Raw genomic sequence first — 26661 nt, 5'->3', positions numbered from 1 at the left:
TTGGGACGCCTTTAGGAGTCTAACACTGTCATTCCTTGTCACGTTGATCATCTCCTTTTAGATCCTGAAGCGGACTCTCAACATTTCTTTAGTGGTGGCAGATTTTTGACCTCTGAGGATACGTTTAAATTCATTAATGGCCAAAGATCACGTGCCATCACATCTTGTGATGAAGACGGCAGACTGTTCTGAATGAAGGTGAAGTGTAATGTGACACACACACATTCCCATTTTTTGGAGTCCTTGAGCGGTGCAAACAGTTGGCGCACTTGCTGCTAACTAAAATGGAGGTTCTAATCCACCCAGAGATGCTTCAGGGAAAAAAAAAGACCTGATGATCCACTTCCAAAAAATCAGTCACTGAAAACCCTATGGAGCCCAGTTCTACACATAAAGAGTTATCAGGGATCACATTTGTAATGTGCTTTGAGTGGCAATTCTAAATGAAAATCAAAATGGATTTGGTATAATCTCACAGGAATAGTTACAGTTTTCTTAGGCTACATTTTAAAATCCTACATTGGGTATGTTTTGTTTTGAGAAAGTAGACCCCTTTATATTCTGTGTCCATGGATGATACTATTTTTGAAACTTTGCTACACGTATGTAATGAAACTCTTATTCTATATTGTATAATTCCAGATATAAAAACAAAAAATACTGCATGAGACCACTGTTCAGGCTGCCAACCTCAAGGTCAGCAATTTGAAGCTACCAGTGGTTCTGCGGGAGAAAGATGAGGCGTTTTGCTCTCTTAAAGATTTACAGCCTCAGAAACCCTCTGCAGGGTCACTATGAATTGGAACCGACTACATGGTACTTAACAACAACTGTTGTAAAAGTTAAGAAAAGATTTTCTTGCTAAATGAAGCATTCTATGATGGTTACAGGGTAAATAGGGGTGGCGGGGGATTGGGAAAATAAAATGTATACAGGTTGTTGTTGTTGAGTACCGTGGAGTCGGTTCCGATTCATAGTGACCCTGCACAGGGTTTCCGAGGCTGTAAATCTTTACGGGAGCAGAAAGCCTCACTGTTAATTGTTGGTCTGTGGAGTAGATTGCACTCATTGTTATGGCATGAAGTGTGTAATTTGTTGAATGTGGTACTGATGATCTATTCTGTAAATCTCTCAATTCACAATATAAAGGTAAACACACACACACACACAAACCACATTGCCTTTGAGTCAATGTCAACTCATAACAACTCTATGTTGTTAAATACCGATGAGTCATTTCCAACTCATAGCAACACTGGATAGGGTTTCTTTGAAGTGATTGGTGAGCTTGAACCACCGACCTTGCAGTCCAGTGCATTAACCCACAGCAACACACCAAGACTCTTTATTCCAGGTATATACAGTATTCCATTTTAGATGAAATGAGCAAAAAGTAACTAGAAACAATAGAGCATATGTAAAAGAAAGGGAGGTTGTATTACTGTAAAGATGGAAATATATTTGCTATTACACAATAAGGGGTTCTGGTGTGGCACTGTGGGTTACTGTGCTGAACTGCAAAGTTGGTTTGAACCATAAGGTCGGCAGTTCAAGCTCACCAGCTACTCCTTGGAAACCCTATACAGGGTTGCTATGGGTCGGAACTAACTTGATGGCACTTAACAGCAACAACTTGACTATAAAGAATATAAAATCTACTGATTCAGAGATAGCTTTCTTTCTTTCCATCTTAAAAAAAAAAGTTTTAGGATATTTAATACAAAATACTTCAGATTATTGCCTGAATATTTTTAATGTTCTGCAATTGTGCATTGAGGCAAGTACCATTGTTTTAAAATCACTTAAATATACTGAAAAACAATGGGATCAACCCCATTTAGTTGTGTTAATAAAATTAAAACTATTTTGGGATATATACGGATGCTTTTAAATGGCCTTTACAGTGATGATGTCTGTATGTATGAAAAAGCGGGCAACTCTTAAAAACTATATCCATCTAGTTGCATTATTACCTTATGGGAATGATGGGAATTGGGGAATCATTTGATATGTATTTTTATTTTGAGATGTCATGCTAATTTACATCATTCAGTCCTTTTACTGCCAAACTGGAAAAGTCTGTTAAGTGACTGAAAAGAATGTACAAATTATCCACTAGCACTTCAGGCTGGAGTTTTACACATACCCTGTTATTCTATCCGCCAGCTAGCTGCAAGATTCTACTAAGCAGTAAGTGAGAAAATTATATTGCCTGCAAACTAATTGTACAAAAGACTTTAAAATAAGTAATCAGAGTGCAGGACTTTCTGAAAAGCCGCCAGGAGATACTGTAAATTGTTCTATCATCCTTGTCAACCTGGTTTTTCTTTTAAAATAACAACAACAACAACAATGGAGCTTCTATGTGGTTCGGTTCTCTCAGAAACAAGGCTCACTTTTCCAGCTAGCTAGTGACAAGACTGGGAAAATTCCAATCGTATCATCAGTAGCTGCCCAATTCAGTCCCTAGTGCCATCTAACAAATGTGTACCCGAAAATGGCAAGTTATAATCCAAGAAAATCCGTGACTGAAATGAGAATCCTATGCTGTGAACAATAACTGCTGCATCCTCTAGAATGACTGTCCAGTGCCTACATTCCAGGTGCCCACAATTGCTTTGGGATATATTTTTCTCTATTTTCTCTTTTAGTGAATTGAAGGAAATCTCCTTTGAGATTCCTTGGTCCACTGGGAGTCATGCCTCTGAACCATTACCAAAATAGATGTAACATTGTTACTGGAGTGAGTGCGTGGGGCAGCACATTTTTAGGAGAAAATGCTTTCTTTATTGAATAGAAAAGGCATCCGGGAAGATTTTTCAAGGGCAGAATCTCTGTAGACTCTCACATGGATGAAAGACTTTGTTGGGTGGGTGGTCATAGTCAACAACAATGTGCTAAGTAACTCAATGGGAGGGCTTGAAAAATTAGAGAGCTTTTTCCTCCAGCAAATAAGTTCTTTAGAATGCTGTTGATTTGTTTTTCAAGATATGAATCTGTGTTACTTGGTGAAATCAAGGTTATGTCTGCATGTGTTAAGACAAATGCATTGAAATAGAACATTTTGCTAAAGGATAACCCGTCCATTATAAACACTTCTCTACTCTTAAACTGAGAACACAAGTATTTTGCTTGGGAAAATGCTTAGGTTTGCTATACTTTCTTACCATTCACAGTGAAAATTTTATATTGTTGTGCCTTCTGTATTTTGAGAAAATTCTTTTGCCCTCTGTAGTCATTGATTCTTTTTTCACAGCACAGTTCAAGCATTTGCTCCTGTGTGAAGAATTTCCTGATTTTCCTAAGGCTGCTCTCTGCATTTGTGGGCTGGGTCTGCATCCAGTATTACAGCACACACTAAACTGTTATTTGTGTACCTGTCTTGTCTCCTCCATATGGCTATCTAGGTGGCAAAAAATATTTGCAATCAGCTGCTAACTTAAAAGCTGGCGGTTCAAATCCACCCAACCAAGCCATGGAAGAAATGTCTGTCGATCTTCTTCTATAAAGATTAGTCTAGAAAATCCTATGGAGCAGTTTTACTTTATAGTACATGGAGTTGCCTTGAATCAGAATCACCTTGATAGCAAGAGGTTTGGTGTCTCTTCCGTAAAAATTTGGGTACCTCATAAATGTGGATCACATGTCTTTATCCCAACCTATCCTGTGATATATAAAAAAAATCTTTGATAAATTCCAAGGATTCAGCAATGCATAAAAGAGAGCCTCTCCATAAGAATTCTGAAAATGTACCTGCCTTTCTGTTTGCTTTTGTTTGATTATGAAATGTAATGATTAGACAAGAACCCAGAGTTCTTCCTTGAATGTGACCTAAAACTTTCATGTAGCAATTTGGCAAATCCTCTTCTTCTTCTTCTTCTTCTTTTTTTTAACTTTAAACTCTTTACATAATCATCTATGGAAGAGTCATTCATAGATTCAGTTCCTGTTGTTGAATCACTTCTATAAATTTTCTTCAATTGTGACTCCATTTCTGTTTTGTAAATAGTAGAGGTATTCTAATGATAGAAAATAAATAGCTCTGTTCTTTTAGATCCTCTAACTGTATTTTCATAATTTATTTCACCTTCATTCTTACCCTATTCCTATTAGGGTATACTTTTATTTCCTTTGAAGCCTTTTACAGCTTTTTATCTTTCCTTTTTACCCTCTGCTATGCAGAAGGCTTTGTATTTATTATTATTATATTTTGGGGGGGGGTTTACCCTTGATTATCTCTCCTTTTGTCAGGCATTTCCTTTTTATTCAAAGTTACTTTTCAAGACTTTGAAAAATTAACTTTCCTTTGGCTTTAAAACTATGTATATATTTTTTTATTTCTTGTGAAGATAAACAGCAAACAGCAAAACCCACTCCCATTCCACATCGTCATTAGTCACAATCTGCTCACTGTGTCATCATTTATAAAATTTGTGTTCTGATTCTTTCACTCTTACTGACTTTGCATCCTCCCTGCCTCTCCAACCTTCTCATCTATGCTTTAGAATAGCTGTTGGCCATTAGGTCTTATATAATTTAAAAAAATAATACATGCTCCAGGGCAACAATCTTTACCTTTTGTGCCAAACTGTTACTTAGAAGTGACTTCTGTCAGGGATGGGTTGTGGTTGTGGTAGTATTGATTCAAAGTGTAAAATTGTTTGTGGAGTGGCTTTTCCAGTGTTTCCTAATGAGATAATCAGGACCTTTTTTTTTTTTAAATGAAAATGAGTGCATTATGGCACTATAATTCATGTTCATAATGACCTTGGGATATGAAGGAAATACTAAATTATTATTGTTGTTGTTGTTAAGTGCCTTCGAGTCGGTTCCGACCCATAGCGACCCTGTACAGGGTTTCCGAGGGTGTTATTATAAGTATGTTATTTTTACGTATATACGGCTTCTTTTGGTAGCAGATTTCTCTACTGCATTAAAAGCAGTCCTTGGTCTCCAGATATCTTTGTCTGATGGGGAATGTAGATGTGGAAAGTTACAACAGAATACTGTACCTAAAGAGCTATGAGAACCAGTTCATCATTTTCTGCTAGGAGAGGCCCAGAAATTTTCATAAAAGATTTGAATAGCATTGGAGTTGAACACTGAACCTTGTAACTAGTTTTAAGAAGAAACAAGGGGGCAAACATAGATCATTCTAAGAGGAAAGTCGAAAGGACACATCTGCAAAATGAAAAACGAATAAGTCATTTAGAAAGTATATTTAAGGTAGCAATTGTTAAAAAGTAGACAAGAGGTAGGTTGTGGGAGAGTCTTATTTGCTAGTCTGATGTTTTATATTTAATTTAGAAGGTCATGGGAATTTACTGATTTTTCTTTTTAGTATAGAAACCTTTTCTGACACTTGTATAATAATGGTCTCATACAGTCTATTTACTTTTGTGATTGACTAATTTTATATGCATAACGTCCTTCAGGCTCATCCACGCTATGAAGTGTTTCAAAAAGTCATCATTATTTTTCTACATTGCATAGTATTCCATAGTATGCATGTGCCAAAGATTGTTTATCTATTCTTCCATTGACTGATTTTTCTTAAAAAAAAAAAAAAAAAAAGTTAGGATAATCAAAGCAGTCTTAGGCTGAGGAATCTGATAGTGATTTGCAGGTTGGATTACAGTGGAACAGAATGGAGGCAAAATATCCAATTAGGAGATAACTGCAGTGGTTTACTTGTGATATCACATGTGCCAAACTTAGATTCATGTCAGGAGTGTGCTTACAGGAAGGATGGGAACACAATTTTCAAAAAGAGAATTGGGACGCATTTGAAAAGAAGAGTTTACTTATACATACATTTTGATGGTAGTTCACTCAGGTAGAAGTTTCTGAGCTCAAACATATAAGACCAGTGTCTATCTATCAATATTGGAGGTGAACAAAGAATTTCTTCATAGTGACTTTTCCAAAATGGAAAGAAATGCTGCTTGGTGAAACAAGAAACTTTTTTGCCCCCCCTGATCCTGTTAGTCTGCCATTTTCATTTTTGAAAAGAAAGCAACAAGGGCTAGGTTTCTTTTTTAAATAAATATAGAGAGACATATAGAGTGGAAGTGTATGATTGTAGAATTCTAATGAACTCTTAGAAAATTACTAGCAACACTCTCATGATGCAAAATGAGATGGTTAGAGAAAGTTAACATTGAAAAGTGGTTCATCTGAAGTTCAGATTTCACATCCGTTTATTGTTAGTCATCACCAAGCCAGCCTGGTTTCTTTGACTCATCCCTATTTTCTCTGAGTTTAGTCCAATTACATCTCTGAGGAAGGTGACATTGTATTAAACTATTGAGACAGTTCTTATTCTCTTATTATTTAACCTTTTATTATTATAAGTTATTATTATAAATGTGTGCATTAGATTTCTAATTTGGTCAAACAATTCTGATGGGTTTATCTCGAGTTAGACTCTGCAGACTTTTTTTTGAAGACATGCATACTTAACCAATTTTCAGTAGATATAAGTGGCTAGGTATTACTTCCTGTTGATTTAACAGTTGCTGAGTAGTTGAATCTTTGTTCAGTCCTGCAATCCACTAATGCGATATTTAATGAGGAGACATCAGTCTGGAGAAAGGTAGTCAATATAAATCAGTGTTTACAAAGTGTGATTAACTCTGAAATATTTCATCAATGCTGTGGTCCCAGGCAGACTCTATGCTAATTACTAGAATCTGCGTCTATTTCAGGGGACTTGGATGGACCCTGAGTATTGCAGACATGGAGCAGCAAAATTGCAATTATACCCGGACCGTCTCTGATGACGATTTATGCATTTGGTGTGATGACCTCCCCCTTCCCAAGAGGGCAATAAACAGAATGCATTTTCATTAAGATACTAATGCACTTAATCACAAGGGGAAAGGGTTAGGAAGCGACGAAAGAGCTTCAAGTACTATGTGACAGAGCTGATAGGGGAGAGAGGTTTCATTTTAAAGACAGCTTCTTTACAAAGCTGTAGGCAGCCTCACTGCACACCCCACACACAGTCATTGGTACTAATTGAAGAAATTTAAAGTCTGGCTCTTCTGGTTCTAGATCTATTGCTTCAAATGGGTAGGGACTACAATAAATAATGTAAACTTTAATATTAAAAAATGAAATGATAAAATATAATTTGAAAGCAAGATTATTTTATTTGTCATATTTTCAAGGAGCTTAAGAGTTTGGAATTAATTATGCAAATAGAGTAGCAAACGTCATCATCATCATCATCATCAAAAAACATTTGCCAAGCCTAGGATTGCATTCCAAGGCTTTGGTAAGTGTTGTAGAAAAAAAACTATGGCATTTCAGCTCTTGCCCTCTAGGAGTTTACCACAGGGCTTCCTTTTTCACAGTGAGCTTTATACTGCGTTTAGTGTCATAAAGACAATAAGCTGGATGCACTCAAGTATTAGTAGCCAGAAAAGAAATTCAAGATTGATGATACAGAAATAGAGTTTGGAGTTTGTATTTTTATGGAAATAATCTATATTGACATTTCCTTTTGATGCTAAGACTCTGGAAAACTTAGCATGTGTGGGAGGAATATATATACTATTCTAATGGTTCTATGCATTGTCAGTGGTTGGAGCAGTGTATCCAGCTTTGGGAGATTTGTGACAATCCTCTTGATCCCAGGTGACTTTTTTAGAGTAAGGGGAGTAACCATTTGTTATTGCCTTTAGGATGCTAATATGTTCCTGCTTTTTTGACTCTAACAACATCTTTTCTTCAAACTCTGTGTTGTAGGTAATATAGAATACAGCTGCCCTGCCACGAATGAATGTGAAATCACAAAGCGCAGACGTAAATCGTGCCAGGCTTGCCGCTTCATGAAGTGTTTAAAAGTGGGCATGCTGAAGGAAGGTAAGGCATTCTGTCCATGGCCCCGTGTTTTAGGTTGGTCAAAGGGGAGATTACAACAATATTAGAGAAAGCAGGGAAAGGTGGGTTAACAGTAAGCACCCTGAGTCTGAGGGTGGAATAGTCCTCCTTTATGACTAAACTTCCTGATAGTTTGTGGATAACTGATTGACTTCAACAGGGAGGGACCAGGTTGGACACATCTGATGTACAGCTCAACCCACCAGGTATGGTTTACAGTTCTGGCGTTTTCATCTTTACGGTTTGCAGAAGGCAAGGGATTAAGAACCACCAAAAGGACTCTGTCGTGTGTCTTTTACTTTTCTTCTAATCTTTACTAAGATCATGCAGGTTTTTAAATTTAATTAGCATTTGTTATTTCTCAGCAATAGTATCTTTTTGGCTTACTTCCTAATAAAGAGCTTGCAACAACAACACTAAAATTATCTTTCATTTGCTTAATATTAGGGATTTAACAATAACAAAATGCAAAATAATTGCAAGGAACATGTATCTTGTTCTAAAAAATTGTCTAAGTCCATAGTGCTAATAAGGAATAGATTGAATCCATATAGTCTGCTACTTCAGTTAGGGACTGAATCCAAATAGTAAGATTCCAGAATATTCTCAACTATGCTATACAAGTCATAAGCCCATAAATACTTATAAATTTCAGCATGTCTAGTCAGCTCCAATTTGGACGGAAGTTGTCCCTTTCTTTGGGAAGCCTAAGACTCAGATTTTTCTCTCCTTTTTTAAAATTTTTTGCAGTGTTAATTTGTTGTTTTGTATATAAAAAAAAAACTCCTTATAAGTATATACTTTTACACATGTGCATTTAAAATGCTGCTTTAATATTTTACTGTTTCCTTTTCTAGAACAAAGTCACTAGAGTTAAAAATAAATATGACAAATTTATTAAGTAACAAAATGAGAATCTAGTAACTAAATATTGAAACAACATTAGATAAATTAAGTATGTAAAAATTTACAACTTCTGTTAAAACAGAGATGTATTTGGTTCATTGAGTTTACCATATTAGATTATACAACTACATATTTTACTGTTACTAGAGACCCTCTTTTTTAAGTTTCTGAATCCAGATGAGCCAAAGTGTTCAATCCCTAAGGAAAAACCAGAATTTTAATTGGGTATGGTTACTAGATCTCGTAATTCTTTTGTGTTGTGTTCTTATTTGAAGATTTTTACTATGAACAGTATTAAAGAAAGATCAGTGTGTCCGTCTATAGCAGGGTACATAGGTCCCATGCTGTATTTCTCTGCTTCTTATGGGAGAATTAAGTGTCTCCTCACTTGACTTGGAACAAAGACCATTGAGTCGACTCCCAACTCATAGAGACCCTATATAGAATGTCTGAGATTTTAAATCTTTACGGGAGCAGACAGCCTCAACTTGCTCCTGCAGAGTAGCTGGTGGGTTTTGAACCTCCAACCTTTCAATTAACGAAGATCCCCTCAAATTCTTACTCTCTTCAACTTTGCTTTTCCAAAGGAAAAGCACTATTAACAATGTATATATAATAAAAGTCTTTTTAAAAGATGGTTAAAATACATTGTCAAGTGAAACACACACAAAAAAGTCCCCAAAGTTGCTTACTGCTGTTGTTATTAAGTGCTGTCGAGTTTGTTCCGACTTATAGCAACGCTGTATAGGGTATCCAAGGAGCAGCTGGTGGGTTTGAAACATCCTATTGGATGTTCACAGTCCAGTGCTTATCCTGAAGTGCCACACCAGAAGCTTAGTTGCATGCTTCGATTTGTGTAAAGTACGATTGGCAGAGACACAGATACAGATAATATGTGCAAAGAGAAGTCAAAGAAAGTTTATATACTGAGGGGTAACAGTGTATCTAGGAAATATAAATGAAGATAGGGTATTCGTTGATCTGTTTTCAGTGGCTAGTCTTTGACCCTGTTAGGATTCTTCACAGTGAAAATGTTTTACATCTATAATCCATTCACTAAACTCCCATGTGCCAGGCACTATTCTAGTCTCTTGTGATTTAATAATGAAAACACAGGTATGGTTGCTCTTGCTAGTGAAAACCTAAGAAAATGCCAAAAGGACAGTTCTGACAATGAAAAACATAAAAATGAAATGTTCAACAATAAAATAACAATCATTGGAGATCAACAGGGCAGCAGAAGGGTTAGGAAAGGAGAAGGAATGGAAACAGGAGTGGGATATATGATATTATATTGTGGAAATTGCAATCAGTGAGATGAAACAAAATATCTATGTGTTGAACAGAAAATTGATCTATTATAAACCTTCACTCAGTTCACAGTAAAAAAGAAAAAATTCAGACAATAACAACCCCACTCACTTGGCAAGGAATTTTCGTTTTAATTATGAAGATGGTGGTAAAGCTAAACTAAACCCACAGTCATCAAATTGATTGTAACTCAGAGTGCCCTTATGTTGTTAAGTGTCATCGAGTCAGTTCCAACTCATAGCTACACTGTATAAGGTGTCCAAGGAGTGACTAGTTGGTTTTGAACCGCTGACCTTGTGGTTCAAATTGACCTTGTGACTGAACACTTATCCTATAGCATCACACCAGGGTAAAACAGCTCCATAGGGTTTCTGAGGCTGTAAATCTTTATGGAAGTAGACTTCATCATTCTTCTGAGGAAATGACTAATGAGTTTCAACTGCCGACCTCTCCATTTAGCAGCCCAAATATCCTACATTTTTGAAGTGAAAAACATCATCTTACTAATTGCCTTAAATCCTATAGCTAACAAATGAAGCATGTTTCAGAATGTAATAATAAGTGACTGGCAGTCAAAATTTGATGTTAATTATACTGTTGTGACTTATTTGGGCTGTAGAGACTCAAACTTTAGTTTCATTCATTCAAAAAAAAAAAAAAAAAAGCTTAATTAAGGGTTTTAAGCAAATGAAGGAGTCGTGGTGCCGTGCTGTGGGATAAAGCACTGGATTGAAAGGTCCGTTTGAACCACAAGGTTGGCGGTTCAAACTCACCAGCTGCTCACTCAGAAGCCCTGTATGGGGTTGCTATGAGTCAGAACCAACTCAACAGCACTTAATAGGTGAAAGTTAAATAATAATTATTTTTTAGGCAAATAATTTTTCTAAATATTATCAATAAATCAATCTTTTAAATTTATGTAGTCTAGATTTGAATTTTATATTCAAAAATGGAAGGGCCTGGAGGTATTTAGTTAAGATTTTACTGCTATATTTACTGAACTCTGCCCACTGAACCTGATTTAGAAATTTTCCAGGTTAAAGGAGGAAGTAGAAAAATTAATGTCCCCTAAATAATCCCTCCCTTCCCCCCGCCTCGCCTCCCCGCCCCGTGTGTGGTTTTTCATCAGGAGCAACCCCGAAGGGTGGTTAAGAGTGACTGAAGAGTGTGAACTGTGTTTAATTAAACATTCTTGGTGAAAGTAAATGGGACAAGGCTTATCTATAATTCACACCTCTTCACTTGCTGTTATCAAGCCTTTAGAGGGTCTGTTTTCAAGGGAATTGCTGCTGTTGCTGATACATTCAAATAATAATTTATTTTTCTCCACTTCCTTATGTCCATTTTAGTGGTACAGTATTCTTTCTCCAGGCTCTCTCACCCAACCCAAATAGAAAGGATGAGATGGTTATGAGTAGCTATGCTATATTGTTTTTCATTTGTACTTTAAAACCGCTGTGAAACATTGCTTTATACCCTGCATACAAATGCACAATTATGTTTGGCTAGCTCCTTGGTGTCATTCTTGCCTTCCAAGCCTGGCCAGAATGATACTGTCTTAAATGTATCTTTATGGATGGAGAGGGATTTCAGTCCCATGTAGTATGTCAGAGATCATGATATAGTAAATCTATTCAAATGTAAACCTGTTCAATTCAATTACTAGTCCATAATAAAATTTGCTGCTACAACCCCCATGTTGACTACAGCAGTCCATATAGGCTGATGCCACAGCAGGTTTGGAAATTGACAGGCAAAATCTATTTAAACAAAAAAAAAACATTAGTTCTAGAATCTGAAATGAAATCAGATTTCAGCAGCTTTGATGGGAACCCTCTTTCCTTTAACAGGTATTTTTATTCAACTAGCCAAATGCATCTTAGATAAAAGAGCTGCCTGAGGGAGATGAAGAAGTTTTCATTAAAAAGGTAGTTTATAGAAAAAGGAGACTTTTATTCTTTTAAAAATAGTAATCCTGAGCTTCATTGACTGGCACCTCTCCTAATTGTGTTAAATTATGTAGGGAAGATATGTAAGTATATGTGGACATGTAAAAGGAAAGTGATGGCTAATAGCTAAGCAATTTTTGTTGCATCACATTGTTTACAGTTCAGCTTTTGTATTTGCCAGCATCATAATTTTATTATCATAATTATTTCTGAATGAATTATGCTTTTTTAATAGCAACTTGCATATTTTCTAGTTAAAAAATACTGTTACCAGTTAAGGCAAAAACAAAACAGTGTGTCTATGAAGGAAAACAACAGAATACCACAACATACCCAAACTTGGTGAAGTTCAGTTAAACAAATGACAGTTTGTTCAAATTAAAGAGTTTGTAGCATTTCACATTTTGAAAAATCCCCTTCGTCTTTCTCTGTGCTATACTTTGCTAGAAAGCGTCACCAACAATGGGCCAGCATTATTTTTTTCAGCATCATTCCGTACTGTATGTTGGAGAAAACCCATCTGTTACCAGATATCTGGTCTCAACATTCCCTTTTCATTTTTTTTCAAGTATTGCTGATTTGAAGGAAAAAAACAAAAACTAATCAAGGTGGTCCTATAAATCTGGTCAAGATTTATTTTTATTTTGATCTTCTCTCCTTGGTTATTTAAAGGCTCTTCTCAGACAGATTGGTTTAGTTTCTCTCTGTCAGTGGCAAACCAGAGACATTTTATGAAAGCAATAATTATTTTATTTATGTGTAGAATTCTTTGAACACAGGATCGGAGAGTTTTTATTTATTGATATAATGGGTTTCGCCTTGGCAACTCGTTTTTTTGTTTTGTTTTTCTTTCCCTTCACTCTTGTAGGTAAGTAAGAGACTCACATATACACACACACAATTTTCCCAGTCTGTGTGCCAAAGTGTAGCTGAATTAAGGTTGTACAGAGGGTGAATTCAGTTATACTAGTAACATGTGCTTTTTACTTTGCTCTTAGAAGCTTTGGTTTTCCTCATCTGTAAAATGATGGGAACAGCAATCATTGCTGTGAAGTTGATACGTGTTATAAAAATCTAGTAAGAGTGTTTAGACTAAATGCTTGGGGTATAAGGTGGTCTGGAGTAAGGACTAGACCACCATGAGCTTTTGTTATGGGAGAAAGAAGAAGGGTCAGTGGTGCTAGCTTCAAGTTCTGGCTCAGCCGTCACTGGTAAGACTCACTTGCCTCTGCTTCTTTGCTTGTAAACATAGGACTGAAGATAGAACTCACTTTGTGGAGTTTTTGTGATGACCAATAAAAAGCTTCATAGACACTAGACCCAGCACGTGATAAGCCAGGAAAATGAGCTAGAATCTGGATATCAAGTTGACTTGCTGAACTATACCAGATTCAAGTCATCTGTTCCCTTTTGGCAATGTCAAGGACTTTAGTGGTCTTTCTGAAACTTTTTAGAGGACTACATCAGTAAGGAATAAAATCCTCAGAAATTTCATGAGGAAATTTGGTCTCCTATATCTAACATTAGTTCAAGGAAAGACAGGCAACAGTATAAAAAAAAGAAGGAAAGAAAAAGGAACTTCAATCTACCCAAAAGTTTTCATCAACAATATTACTTTCTTTTTTTTTTTTTAAGTTTTTATTGTGAATTATGTGGGTTTACATGGGAGAACATCAGTATTACATTCATCCTATCGTATTTTGTTTCATTAAAATGATTACAATCCCCTCCATGCATCATCAACTAACCAAAGGGTACACTCCACAGGCCTGACCCACCTCCCTTACCCCCCGACCGTCAGCACACAGCCCCTCTCCCTCCTTGAGTCCACTGTCCCCAGCTGCTCCATCTCTCCATGTTATCATCTCTCCACTTCTGGCACTGCTTCTCTGGGTGGGGTCCCGGACTCTGCTTTTCTCAACTTGATGGTCCCAGGGACCTCCGCTCACTCCTAGACTGGAAAGTCAATCATTCCCCTCCTTTAGCTACAAAATATCTACCTTTACATTTCCGACCCTCACAGTCAGCCCTAACAGCAATTATTCACTATTGTACCAAAAGAGTCTTATCCCCATCTCCTTTCAATAGCCCCGTCCCAACAGATTGGAAACCATTCAGTAGAGATTCTACCTTCACCCGCCCCATCTGGAACTAGGCTTCCTCTTGAAAACTTGTAAGCCAGTCACTTCTTGCCTTTGTAGCTCCCCCACTTTGGGTACACAATGTCTAAGTTGCCCATCCCTGTCAATCCTGTGTACCGAGGGCGTGGGAGTGATCCTCGATGTAAAGATTTGTTGCCTTTTTTGAGCTGCTACATCTTAAGTATGGGTAAAGTTCATCAAATTGTAGTGGGTTACCTTATTTACCCTCTTTTTCTTCTTCTAGTTGAGTTCTGATCATCCAGCCATTGAAGCCAGGTCAAGTGGGTACTATCTGCAAGTAGTAGATGCATGGGTGTTCTTGTGCATCTCCCCTTACTTCACATCAGCTGGACCCTTCACTCTCTGCTCTAGTCTTCTGTGGCCATGTCATTGCCTCTGGGCCCAGGAGTCCCTGGGTCTTGTCATACTGCTGGCCAACTGGGTCTCCACCTGGGTTCACAGGAGTCCGTTGAATGTGGTTGGACTTACCTCCCAACTTCATTGCTGTTTTTCCCCCTCTTCCCATTATCGGTGACAACAATATTACTTTCAGTACTAGTTTAGAGTTAGAAAGGAAGACTTCTGCCTTTGTCATAAAAAAAAAAAAAAAAAAAGAGGAGGAGAGAAGGAGATTAATGCTTCACCAAAAAAAGAGAAGACAAATCACAAATATGTCTATCTGTGTAAAATATACAAGAAAAAATGTAAGAATTCTATCAGTCTCATCAACACAAAACAAAAAGAACCCATTGCCATCAAGTTGACTCTGTACACCATAGATTTTTAATGGGTGTGAATTTTTGGAAATAGATTGTCAGGTGTGTGTGTGTGTGTATATATATATATATATATATACCTACACACAGACACACATATATATATGTAGTGTTGTTAAGTGCTGTCAAGTCAGTTCCAACCCATAGCACCCCTGTATAGTGTTTCCAAGGAGCAGCTGGTGAGCTTGAACTGCCAACTTTGTGGCTCTAACCGACCTTACAGTCCAGTGTATTAGCCCCACACCAGGACTCTCTCACACCAGGACTCTCTCACTCTCCTGGTGTGGCACTGTATGATAATCACTGGACCAAAAGGTCAGTTTGAACCCCAAGGTCAGTGGTTCAAACACCAGCCATTCCTTGGAAACCCTATACAGGGTCACTATGTCAGAAACAATTTGATGGCACTTAAAGAGAGAGAGATACTGTCCTGGTGTGGCATTGTAGGATAAGCACTGGACCACAAAGTCAGTAGTTTTAACTCACCAGTCGCTCCTTAGAAACCCCACACCAGGTTGCTATGAGTCAGCACTTAACAACTACACATACCCTCGAGTTGGTTCATACTCATAGTGACCCTATATTAGTGCCTGGTTGAAATGAGAAAGGATTCTCCTGGGTGTTTGAGATAACAGGAGAGTTTTTGAGTCTAACAAGAAGGTTTGTGTCTAAGTTATATGTGTAAGAGGCATTCATAAGGAGGGTTTCTCACTTTGGCTGAACAGGGCCATTGAGAAGAGATAGTTGTGAGACTTGGTCCAGACAAAGGTCTTTGCAGGGTAGGCTCTAAAGCATTGGGTTGGTTGAAAGTTGAGGAAGGCATTTTGTATCAAGAATTGTGGAGGTTGGGATGGAACTGCCTAAAGCAATACGTTTAAGTCCATTAATTTTGGCTAAATAGATCTAGCTTCTATTTTTTGGATAGGTTTTTAGGAAAAAAGCGTAAAGAAAGTAGGAGGATATAGAACAATCTTTTATGAATTTTTTTCCTTGGTGGAGTTCCAGTGTTTTAAAACGGTCAGGTTATCAGTGCCTTGACAAATAATCTTTTCTTTTCTTTTTTTCCCCAAAGAGCTTTATCAAGATATAAATCACATGCCATACAATTAATTCTTTTCAAGTATATAATTCACTGGTTTTCAGTGTAATCACATTCGTGTGTACCATCACCACAGTCGAGTCTAGAATATTGCCATCACGTTAGATTCTCCAGCCTCTTTATCACCTCCCTGTCACTCCACTATCCACCCCACAATCCGTATTTGTCCATTGATTGGTATTTGTGTTGTTCCCATTGTTTGTTGTTGTTCTTAGGTGCCATCGAGTCAGTACCGACTCACAGTGACCTTATGCACTCTCCGATCCTGGGCCAACCGCACTATTGTTGCCACGCTTGATTCTATGGATGCTGCCATTTAGCCAATCCATCCCGTTGGGGGTCTTCCTTTTTATCTCTGACCCTCCACCTAACCAAACATAATATCCGTGTCCAGCGACTGGTTCCTCCTGACAATATGTCCGAAGTATGAGAGACGAAGTTTGGCCATCCTGGCCTCCTGGGAGCACTCTGTCTTCACTTCTTCCAACACGTATCTGTTGGTTCTTTTGGCAGCCATGGCACTTTCATTATTCTCCCATTGTTTAGTTATTACAAATAATAATGCTAAAAACATTTGTGTACAAGTGTCTGTATGGGACATATGTTTTCATTTTTTATGAGCACATACCTAGTGTTGGAATAGCTGAGTGTGATGCTGGGGGTTAATTGTATCAGAGTGCAAAGGCACTTTGAACCACAAGGTCAGTGGTTCAAACTCACCAGCCGCTCCTCGGACACCCTATACAGGGTCGTTTTGGGTTGGAACTGACTCAACAGCACTTAACAACAACAACATGATAGCTATTTTTTTATTTATTTGAGAAACTATCAGAATGTTTTCCATAGCCACATCATTTCATATTCCAAATTGTAATGAAGGTTTCCAATTCCTTTACATCCTTACCAACACTTGTTATTATTCTTTGTATTCAAATGAATGCATTTCATTATGGTTTATATTTACATTTCCTTAATGATTATAATGGAGTCCTGGTGTGGTGCTGCAGGTTAAAGTAGTGGACTGCAGGCTTTGTTTGAACCACAAGGTTGGAGGGTCAAACCCACCAGGTGCTCTTCAGAAACCCTTATACAGGGTTGCTATGAGTTGGAACCATCTCCATGGCACTTAACAACATTGATTCTAACACACTAGATTTCAAAGACAGTTTGAAGCACAAGGTTGGCAGTTCAAACTTACCAGTCACTCCTTGAAAAACCTATACAAGGTCACTATGAGTCAGAATGGACTCAATGGCACTTAACAACGATTCATATGATGCTGGCCATCTTTTCATATGGTTATTGATCATTTGTAAAACTTTTTTGAGGAAGTATACTATTCAGTATTTGCCTACTTAAAAAAATTTCTTTTTGTTGTTTTTGTTGCTGTTAAGAATCTACAAAATAAAACATACCTCAACTCAACAGTTTCTACATGTTCAATTCAGTTACATTAATTATATTCTTCAAATTGTGTTCCTTTCTTACTGTTTTAGTTGTTCCTTCCCCATTAACATCAATTTACTGCTCCCTAAGGTTTTTTTGCATACTTTTAAATGAGTTATTATTTTCTTATTGTAAGAATTCTTTATATGTATTAGAAACAAGTCCTTTTTCAGATATAAACAATGGAATTATTTTCTTCTATCCTATGGGTCAAGGAGCTCTGGTAGTGTAGTGTTCACAAATCGGGCTGTTACTCCTATAGTCAGCAGTTCAAAACTACCAGCTGTTCTGCGGGAGAAAGATGAGACTTTTGCTCCTCTAAAGATTTACAGCCTCGGAAACCCTGTACAGGGTCGCTATGAGTTGGAACCGACTCCACGGCACATAACAACAACAACATACTATGGATCATATTTTTGCTTTCTTTATGGTGTCCTTTGAAGCCCTAAATTTTAAATATTTCATTAAGTCCATTTTACGTATTTTGTTTTTCCTTGCTGCTGTTTGGTGTCATATTTAAAACTCCTTTGCCAAATCTTAGGTTATGAAGATATACCTCTAAGTCTTCTCCTAAGAGTTTTGTAGTGTTTGATCTTACCTAATTAGGACTTTGATCCATTTTTACAACTTTTCATTATGAATTGGGTGAAGGATTACAAAGTAGATGCTCAGTTTTATATAAAACAATTTATACATATTTTGTTAAATTTCCTCGATCACAATCTAGCATAACAAACAGTGTAACGTCAGTCATCTTACTTCTTCCCTGTGTTTCCGGTTTCCCTTCCTTTATCTCTAACCCTTCTAACCTTGGTCCTTGGGTACATGCTGCCCTTTTGACTTCACATGGTTATTTTAAGGTGTGTGTATCCCATGAGTATTGTTATCTCATTGTTCCCTTTATAGACCTATCTATTGTTTAGCTGAAAATTGAGCCAAGTGAGTGCAAATTCAGACCTGAGAGGTAACTAAGGGTCCTAGTCTCAGGGGTTCTACAAGTCTCTATATGATCAGCAAGGCTGATCTTTTTTTTTTTTTTTTTAATGGCTTTGAGTTTGATTTCACATTTTCTGCCACTCTTTCCAGACTCTTCTAATGTGATCCCTTTCAGAGCAGTTGGTAGTAGTAGTCAGGCACCATCTAGTTCTTCTGGTCTCAGGTCTTGGAGACTGATGTTCACGTGGTTCGTTTGTCCATTGGACTATTTGTTGCCATGTGACTTCAATTTTCATCACTCTTCTTTCCTCCGAACAAGGAGGAACTAATAGTTGTACCTTAGATGGCCACTTATGAGCTTTTAGGACCGCAGTCACTATTCACCAAAGTAGGATGTAGAACATTGTCTTTGTGGACCATGTCATGCCAGTAGACCTTAGTGTCCTCTGAGACTATGGTCCTGAGCCCTCAAGTCTAGCAGCTTATTCCCTCATGGTGTTTGGTTTTATCTAAGAAATGTTTCCCCCGTTGGTATTGCTTTACCACATTCATGGATATATTTGCAGTAAAAGTAAATGGTTTCATTAAATGCTGGTGAATTGGTTCCGACTCATAGCGACCCTGTAAAGAATTTCCAAGGAGCAACTGGTGGGTTTGAACCACACTCAACTAAAATACCCATGTACAAATATCCTGTCAAACCTGTATATATTTGTGGGTTTACTCTCACTCTCCCTCCCACACCCATTCAGCTTGTATGTCTACCTATATATGCATCTGCCAGTTGTCGTTATGTGCCATCTAGTTGACCAACTCATAGCAACCCTGAATAGGGTTTTCAAAGAGTGGCTGGTGGGTTTGAACCACTGAATTTTCAGTTAGCAGTCCGGTGGTGGAGGTGGTAGTATGCTGTGGCGTCAGTTCCAACTCTAGCGACCCTGTATAGGGTTTCCGAGGCTGTAAATCTTTATGGGAGCAAAAAGCCTCATCTTTCTCCCATGGAATGGCTGGTAGTTTCGAACTGCTAACCTGAGGTTAGCAGCCAGATTCGTAACCACTAAGCTACCAGAGCTTCTTTAGCTGTCCAGTAGATCACTGTTATTACAGGAGACTGTGTAGGACAGTATTTATCTCTGTTGCCTTTTAGTTTTGTACTCTTCCTGTGCTCCTTTGCCTCCCTTTTCTTTTTTTTTAACCTCCCATATTTTGTATATTCATTCCCTTTCACCCAAGTTAACATTTAGCATGTGTCTACACTCTTGCTGCTGACTTACCCTTCATTACCTTTCCACCCCTAGTTACTATCAAATGTTTCTTTTAGTGTGAAAACATTTTCTAGAATTTTTCACTAGTAGTCCTGGACTGCAAACCAAAAAGTCCGTGGTTCAAACCCACCAGCTGCTCCTTGGAAACCCTGTACAAGGTTGCTGTGAGTCGGAATTGACTTGACAGCACTTAACAATAACAACAGTCTTATATAACATTTGTCCTTTTTTTAAAAAAAAAGCTTTATTGTGGATTATGTATGTGATAGTTTACATGGGAGAACATTAGCTTTACATTCATCCTATTGTATATTGTTTCTTTGCCACGATTACAGTCCCCTCCATGTATCATCAACCAATCAAAGGGTATGCCCTGCAAGCCTGCCCCTTGGTCGTCAGCACACAGCCCCTCTCCCTCTCTGGGTCCCCATCCGCTCCATCTCTCCATGTCATAGTCTCCGCTGCCATCTCTGGCATCACTGTTTCTCTGGATAGGGTCCTGCACTCTGCTCTTCTCCATTGATGATCCAGGAACCTTGGCTCCTAGACTGCAATGTCAATCACTCCCCTCCTTTTGCTACAAAACGTCTACCTTTACATTTCCAATCCTTATAATCAACGTCTACCTTTACATTTCCAATCCTTATAATCAGTCCTGATAACAATCATTCACTATTGTATCACAAAAGACCTATCTGCATTTCCTTTCATCAGCCCCTCCTAGACAGATTGGATACTATTCACTGGAGATTCTACCTTCCTCCACGCCCTCTGGATCTAGGCTCCCTCTTGAAAGTTTGTAAGCCAGTCACTTCTTGCCTTTGTAGCCTCCCCTTCCCCCCCACCCCCATTTTGGGTAGCCAATGTCCAAGTTGCCCATCCCTGTCTATTCTGTGTATGGAGGGGGTGAGAATGATCCTCGCTATAAAGATTTGTTCCCTCTTTTGAGCTATTGCATCCATAGGTATAGGTCAAGTTCATCAAATTGTATCAGATTACTTTTTTTCCTCTTCTTTCTTCTTCTAGTTGAGCTCTGATCATCCAGTCTTTGAAGCCAGGTCAAGTGGGTATTATCTGCAAGTGTGGGTGTTCTTGTGCATATCCCCTCTCTTTTTATCAGCTGGACACTTCATTCTATACTCTAGTCCTCTGTGGCTATGTCACTGACTGTGGGCCAAAGAATCCCCAGGTCTTGCCACACTGCTGGCCGACCAGGTCTCCATCCGGGGTTCCCAGGAGTCTATTGAATATTGTAGGCCTTTAATATTAATCCTTTGGTGCTTGACTAATTTCACTCGGCATAGTATCCTCCAGGTCCATTTATGTTATGAGGTGTCTCACAGATTTATCATTATTCTTGAACATTGTATAGTATCCCATTGTGTGTATGAACCCAAGTTTGTTTCTTCTTTCACCCACTGATGATCACTTGGGTTGTTTTCATCTTTTTGGTATTATGAATAATCTGTGATTAACATGTGTGTGCAAATATATATTCGTGTCATGGTTCTTATTTCTATAAGATATATATCAAGTAGATAGATTGCTGGGTCAATACTATTTAGATTTCTAATTTTTTGAGGAAAAAGCATACCATTTTCCACAATGGTTGCACCATTTTATAGACCTACCAGCAGTGTAGGAAGGTTCTGGTATCTCCACACCCTTGCCAGCAATTTTTATTTTGTGTTTTTTTGAACCTTTTTATTAGTGCTGAAGAGAGATGAGTAGCTCGTTCTGAATTGCATCTCTTGTCCTCTGGGTTAATGCACTGGACCGCATGATCCACTTGAACTGCAGCATTGGTGCTTCAAACTCAACACCAGCTCCTCAGAAACCCTCTACAGGGTCACTGTGGGTCAGAACTAACTCAACAGCACCTAACAACAACAATAATAGATAATGGTGGCATAGTGTGTTACACATTAGGTTGCCAAGTTATCTGTTTGAGTCCACCATTCTTCAGGAGAAAGATGAGACTTTCTGCTTTCATAGTGCTGTGTAGGATAAGCATTAGGCTGCTAACCACAAGGTCAACACTTCAAGCCCACCAGTTGCTCCTTGGAAACTGAATGTAGGGTCGCTATAATTCAGAACTGACTGGATGGTACTTAACAACAATAGCTAATTAGCACAAGCATTTTGTCCTATGTTAGCCATCGGAATACTCTTTGGTCAAGTGTTTGCTCATGACCGCTACTCATTTTTAAATTGTATTATTAATCTTTATCTTGTTGAGATGTTGAAGTTTTCTATAAATTTTAGAGATCAGTCTTGTCTGACATGTCATTGCCGAAGAGTCTTCTGAAAAGAAAATTAGGAAAACATTACCATTTATAACAACTGCCCCAAAGATGAAATACTTAGGAACAAATCTAACCAGAGAAACAAAAGACCTGTGCAAAGAGACTATATTAAAAAAAAAAAAAAAAAAAAAAAAAACTACAAGAAACCCAAAGAGTGATACGTAAATGGAAGAATATACCATGCTCATGAACAGAAGACATAAAATTGTGAAAGTATCAATACTGGCCAAAGCTATCTACAGATATAATGCAATCCCAAACCAGACTCCAATATCATTCTTTAAAGTGATGGAAAACTAACCATCATCTTTATATGGAAACAAGCAAAGTAATACTAAAGTATTACAAAGTAGGAGGCCTCTCACTTCTTGATCTCAAAACCTACAACACACTCCCAGTAGTCTAATGAGTCTAATACTGGTACAGTGATGGATACATAGACCAATGGAACAGAATTGAGAACCCAGAAGTAAACCCATCCACCTATAGACAGTTGATCTTTGACAGAGGATCTAAACAAGTTAAATGAGGAAGATAATCTGTTTAACAGATAGTGTTGGCAAAACTGGATATCCACATGAACTCAAGATAGATCAAAGACCTATGTAAAATTTAGAACTATAAATATCATCAATGAAAAAAATAGAGACCGGCTTAAGGGTCCCAATCAATACAAGGCATAAATGCACTATCAAACATAACTGAAAACACACAAGCAGCAGAAGACAAATGAAATGAGCGGGACCCCCTAAAAATACACACTCATGTATGTGAAAAGATGTTACCAAAGAGTAAAAAGAGAACCCACAGACTGGGAAAAAAATCTTTGATCCATTTTGAGTTAATTTTTGTGTACAGTGTAAAGTAAGTGTCCAGCTTCATTATTTTGCACACAGCTACCCAGATGCCCCATCACCATTTATTGAAAAGACTATTTTTGCCCAATAAATAGTCTTGACATTTTCATAGAACATTAGTTGACCATTCATAATTGAGTTTATAATTGTCTATTTCATTAATGTGTGTCTCTTCTTGGGTTAGCAGTACACTGTCTTGATTATCACTGCTTCATAATTTTGCCATCTGGAAATTTGAGTCCTCCAAGTTGATTCATCTTTTGCAGCTTTATTTGGACTAGTTTGGGTTCACTGAAATTACATATGGATTTTAGAATTAATTTGTTAATTTAGATAAAGTCAACTGGCTTTCTGTTAGGGTTTTCATTGAATCTATGGATCAGTTTAAAGAGTGTAGTTGTCTTAACAATATTGCCTTTCAATGTATGATTATAGGATTCTTTTCATTTATTTGGTTCTTCTGTAATTTATGATAAGGAGCCAGAATCATCTTTTTAAATTTTTTTCCTGGATGGATTTCCATTCTCTTTAGATTGTATAATTAGGTATTTACCTTTGTTGTAAATATTTGTACATGACTGTGGCAGAACACACAGTAGGCAAAGTTATGAAAACTTTGTTGTTGTTGTTGTTAAGTGCCATCGAGTCAGTTGTAACTGATAGTGACTCTGTATAAGGTTTCCTAAGGAGTAGCTAGTGAGTTTGAACTGCTGACCTTGCGGTTCAAACCAACTCTGCCATCCAAAGCTTTATCCCACAGTGCCACACCAGGACTCCTGTAATCAATGAGATGAAACAAATTGTATAAGAAATGTTTAATGTAAAACAAATTATATGCTCTGTAAACCTTCACTACACAATAACATGTTTAAAAACTTTTTATTGTGAATTGAGCGAAGGTTTACAGAGCAGATCATCAATTTTACATTAAAAAAACTATACACCTCAAGGATTTCAACCCCTTCAATGTAACATCATTGATTTAATTTCCTCCCTGTGTTTTTAGTTTCTATTCCTCCTTCTCACACCTTTCTGAACTTTGTCCTTGAGTCAATGCTACCCTTCTGATCACGAGTGACTGTGTGTACCTCACTTGCGTTGTTGTCTCCCCTATAAACCCATCTGTTTCATAGCTCATGGGAATTCATGTTTCATAGCTTCAACAGTCAAGAAATCAAACTATGTATTACATTAGGCAAATCTGCATTAAAAGACCTCTTGAAAGTATTAACAAAGATGCCACTTTGAGGACTAAAGTGAGCCTGATCCAAGCCATGGTATTTTCAGTCACCTCACATGTCCTGGTTTGGTGCTGCAGGATAAGTACTCAATCTCGAGATTTGTTTGAATCACTAAGGTCGGTTGTTCAAACTCACCAGCTGCTCCTTGCAACCCCTTATACAGGGTCGTTGTAAGTTGGAGCCAATTCAGTGGCACTTAACAACAACAGCAACATATGCATGCAAAAGCAGGATAGTGTTTATGGAAGATTTCAAAGAAATTCAGAGTACCATGGACTTCCAGAAAAATGAACAACACCAAAAAATGACACCAACCATTCCTCCCACAACACTCTACTCAACTAGATTCAATTAATTTATTGCAATGGCCACAGAAAACTCAGACGCCATACAGTCATGGGTGTTTTTAGGGACCTTAACAGGTTACAATTCAGGGTCAGAAATGCTCAGGGCACAGTTCTTGCAGTTAGGACAGTCTTTCTCCTGCTGTGCCCATTAGTAGGCCCCTCGATGACCCTTGGCCATTGGTCTGGCCTTTGCCGTGCTTCAGGGGAACAGAGTTCTTTTAGGACTGCTGGTAAGTGCCTAGCAGGCACACCCCTTCACTTCACCCTGCACCTCAGCCTGAAGGCACTTGGTCTGCTCTAGCTCCCCATGTTAAAGTGCCTACAGACACCATACTCTACAAGTAAACCTCCTCCTCAAGTCACTTAGCTTTACTTGCTCCACTGATTGGGAAGCTCATCACATTGTGTCATGCTGACTCTTGGTTCTATTGCTGCTGTTCCTCTGCCATTCCACCCGTGTCACAGCTTTCTGCCCCTGGACCAAGGAAGTTCAGTGAGCAAGAAGCTCAGAGTTCAAATGGTGCACTCTTCTTCCTTAGTAATGAGATTTCCCCTCCTGCTTCTGACATGGCTTATTTTATACCCAATTTAGAGTGTCAGGTTTTCACAATTAACTCTGTTAACGGACATTCACAGATGAATCAATTCATTGATATCATACCCACATTTTCTTGCCCAGGCTAATCAGGAAAAAAAGTTGTTTGGTGGGAATTACAAAGACTATGAGTAGAAGAGCCACATTAAATAATTCATGCACTGAAAAAATATGGCCAGATTCTACCATAGAAGCTATGATGGTGGGACTTCGTTTATCAGACCTTCGACATGTTATTAGGAAAACCCAGTCCTTGGAGAAAGACATCCTGCTTGGTAGGGTCAACAAAAAAGAGGAGGACCCACCTTCCCCTCCAGGAGATGGATTCACATAGTGGCAGCTACAATGGGCTCAAACATAACAATTGGGAGTATGGAACAGTGTTTCATTCTGTTATACATAAGGTTACTATGAGTCAGTACTGATATGGCAGCATCTAACAACAATAACATTATTTTGCAGAAAATCAAGCCACATGGATGAGTTCAGTTCTAGAATTGAAGAGTGACGAGAAGCTGTAGACTCAGAGTTCCATCAGTCTACCTGACCTGGTCATTGTTATAATTTTGAGGTTTGACCCACATTTTCTGCTACTGTACTCAGGACTTTCTAAAGTGATCCCTTTCAGAACAGTTGACAGTAGTAGCCAGGCACCATTTAGTTCTAGTCTCAAAGCCATAGAGATTAATGTTCACATGGTCCATTAATCCATTGGAGTAATTGTTTCCATTTGCGTTCAGTTTTCATCACTTCTTTCCTCTGAACCAGGAGAGACCAATAGTTGCAACTTCAAAATAAAAAAATAAAAACAAGCAAACATGTAATCTATGCCATTTTAAGAATCCCCCTTTTTAAGGGATTTGATTAGCCATCATAAATCCATCAACAATGTCTATTCTCTATAGAACGGAGCTCCGGTGACACAGTGGTTAAGCACTTTGATCCTACCCCAAAGTTTGGTCGTTTGAACCCACCGGCTGCTCCACAGAAGAAAGATGTGGCAGCCTGCTTCTGTAAAGATTTATAGCCTTAGAAACCATAAAGGGCAGCCTTAGAAACCCTCTGTCCTATAGTTTCATTATAGTCTGAATTGACTGCATGGCAGTGGTTTTGCTTTTTGTTTGGGTATAGAATGGAAGGTCCTCTTTTTTATTTTCTTTGATTCATGAATCCATGGGCTGACCCAATACTTTAGGAAACCTGGGGCTGGAAGGAATGGTAGGAATATGCAGGTGGTAGCAATTCCTCTAATTTCATAGTAAAGGAGTCTTTGTCCAGAAGCCCAATTATTTCTGAGTTATCGCATCGTGATCTACAAAGTGTATTTCCATCTTTCACTTTGGAAGAAGCAATGTGTGTGTGTGTATAGGTACATATATACACGAAGAAGAGCACAAGTTATACATTTATTCATTTAGTCGCCATTAACATCTTTCCAATCAGTTGTTTTGATTTTTTCAGAGCCCCCAGGATACAAAGAAAAATTATCCCAGAACTGTTAGGCTACAACCACAGCTTGTGTCTTGATTTATATATGGCAGTGGGAACTCTGAGAGTCTTCTGGGCTTACCCTATCAGCAGGGGTAGCAAAGAGCAACT

General features: G+C 38.0%; 1 protein-coding gene across 3 annotated transcripts in view; it reads left to right on the top strand.

The window, feature by feature from the left end:
• The window catches only part of LOC102824254 (estrogen-related receptor gamma-like), an 812051-nt gene that overhangs the window by 605062 nt on the left and 180328 nt on the right, over nt 1–26661 (top strand). For all 3 annotated transcript variants that reach the window (XM_006869693.1, XM_006869694.1, XM_006869692.1), the window contains one exon: nt 7753–7869. In XM_006869693.1, coding sequence (XP_006869755.1) covers nt 7753–7869 — 117 coding nt within the window. The remainder of the gene's footprint in view (nt 1–7752; nt 7870–26661) is intronic.

This window comes from Chrysochloris asiatica, unplaced genomic scaffold (genome assembly GCF_000296735.1).
Source record: "Chrysochloris asiatica unplaced genomic scaffold, ChrAsi1.0 scaffold00133, whole genome shotgun sequence".
Taxonomy (NCBI): Eukaryota; Metazoa; Chordata; class Mammalia; order Afrosoricida; family Chrysochloridae; genus Chrysochloris; species Chrysochloris asiatica.
Note: the sequence above shows the minus strand (reverse complement) of the source record. Positions and strands in the feature narration are given on the sequence as shown.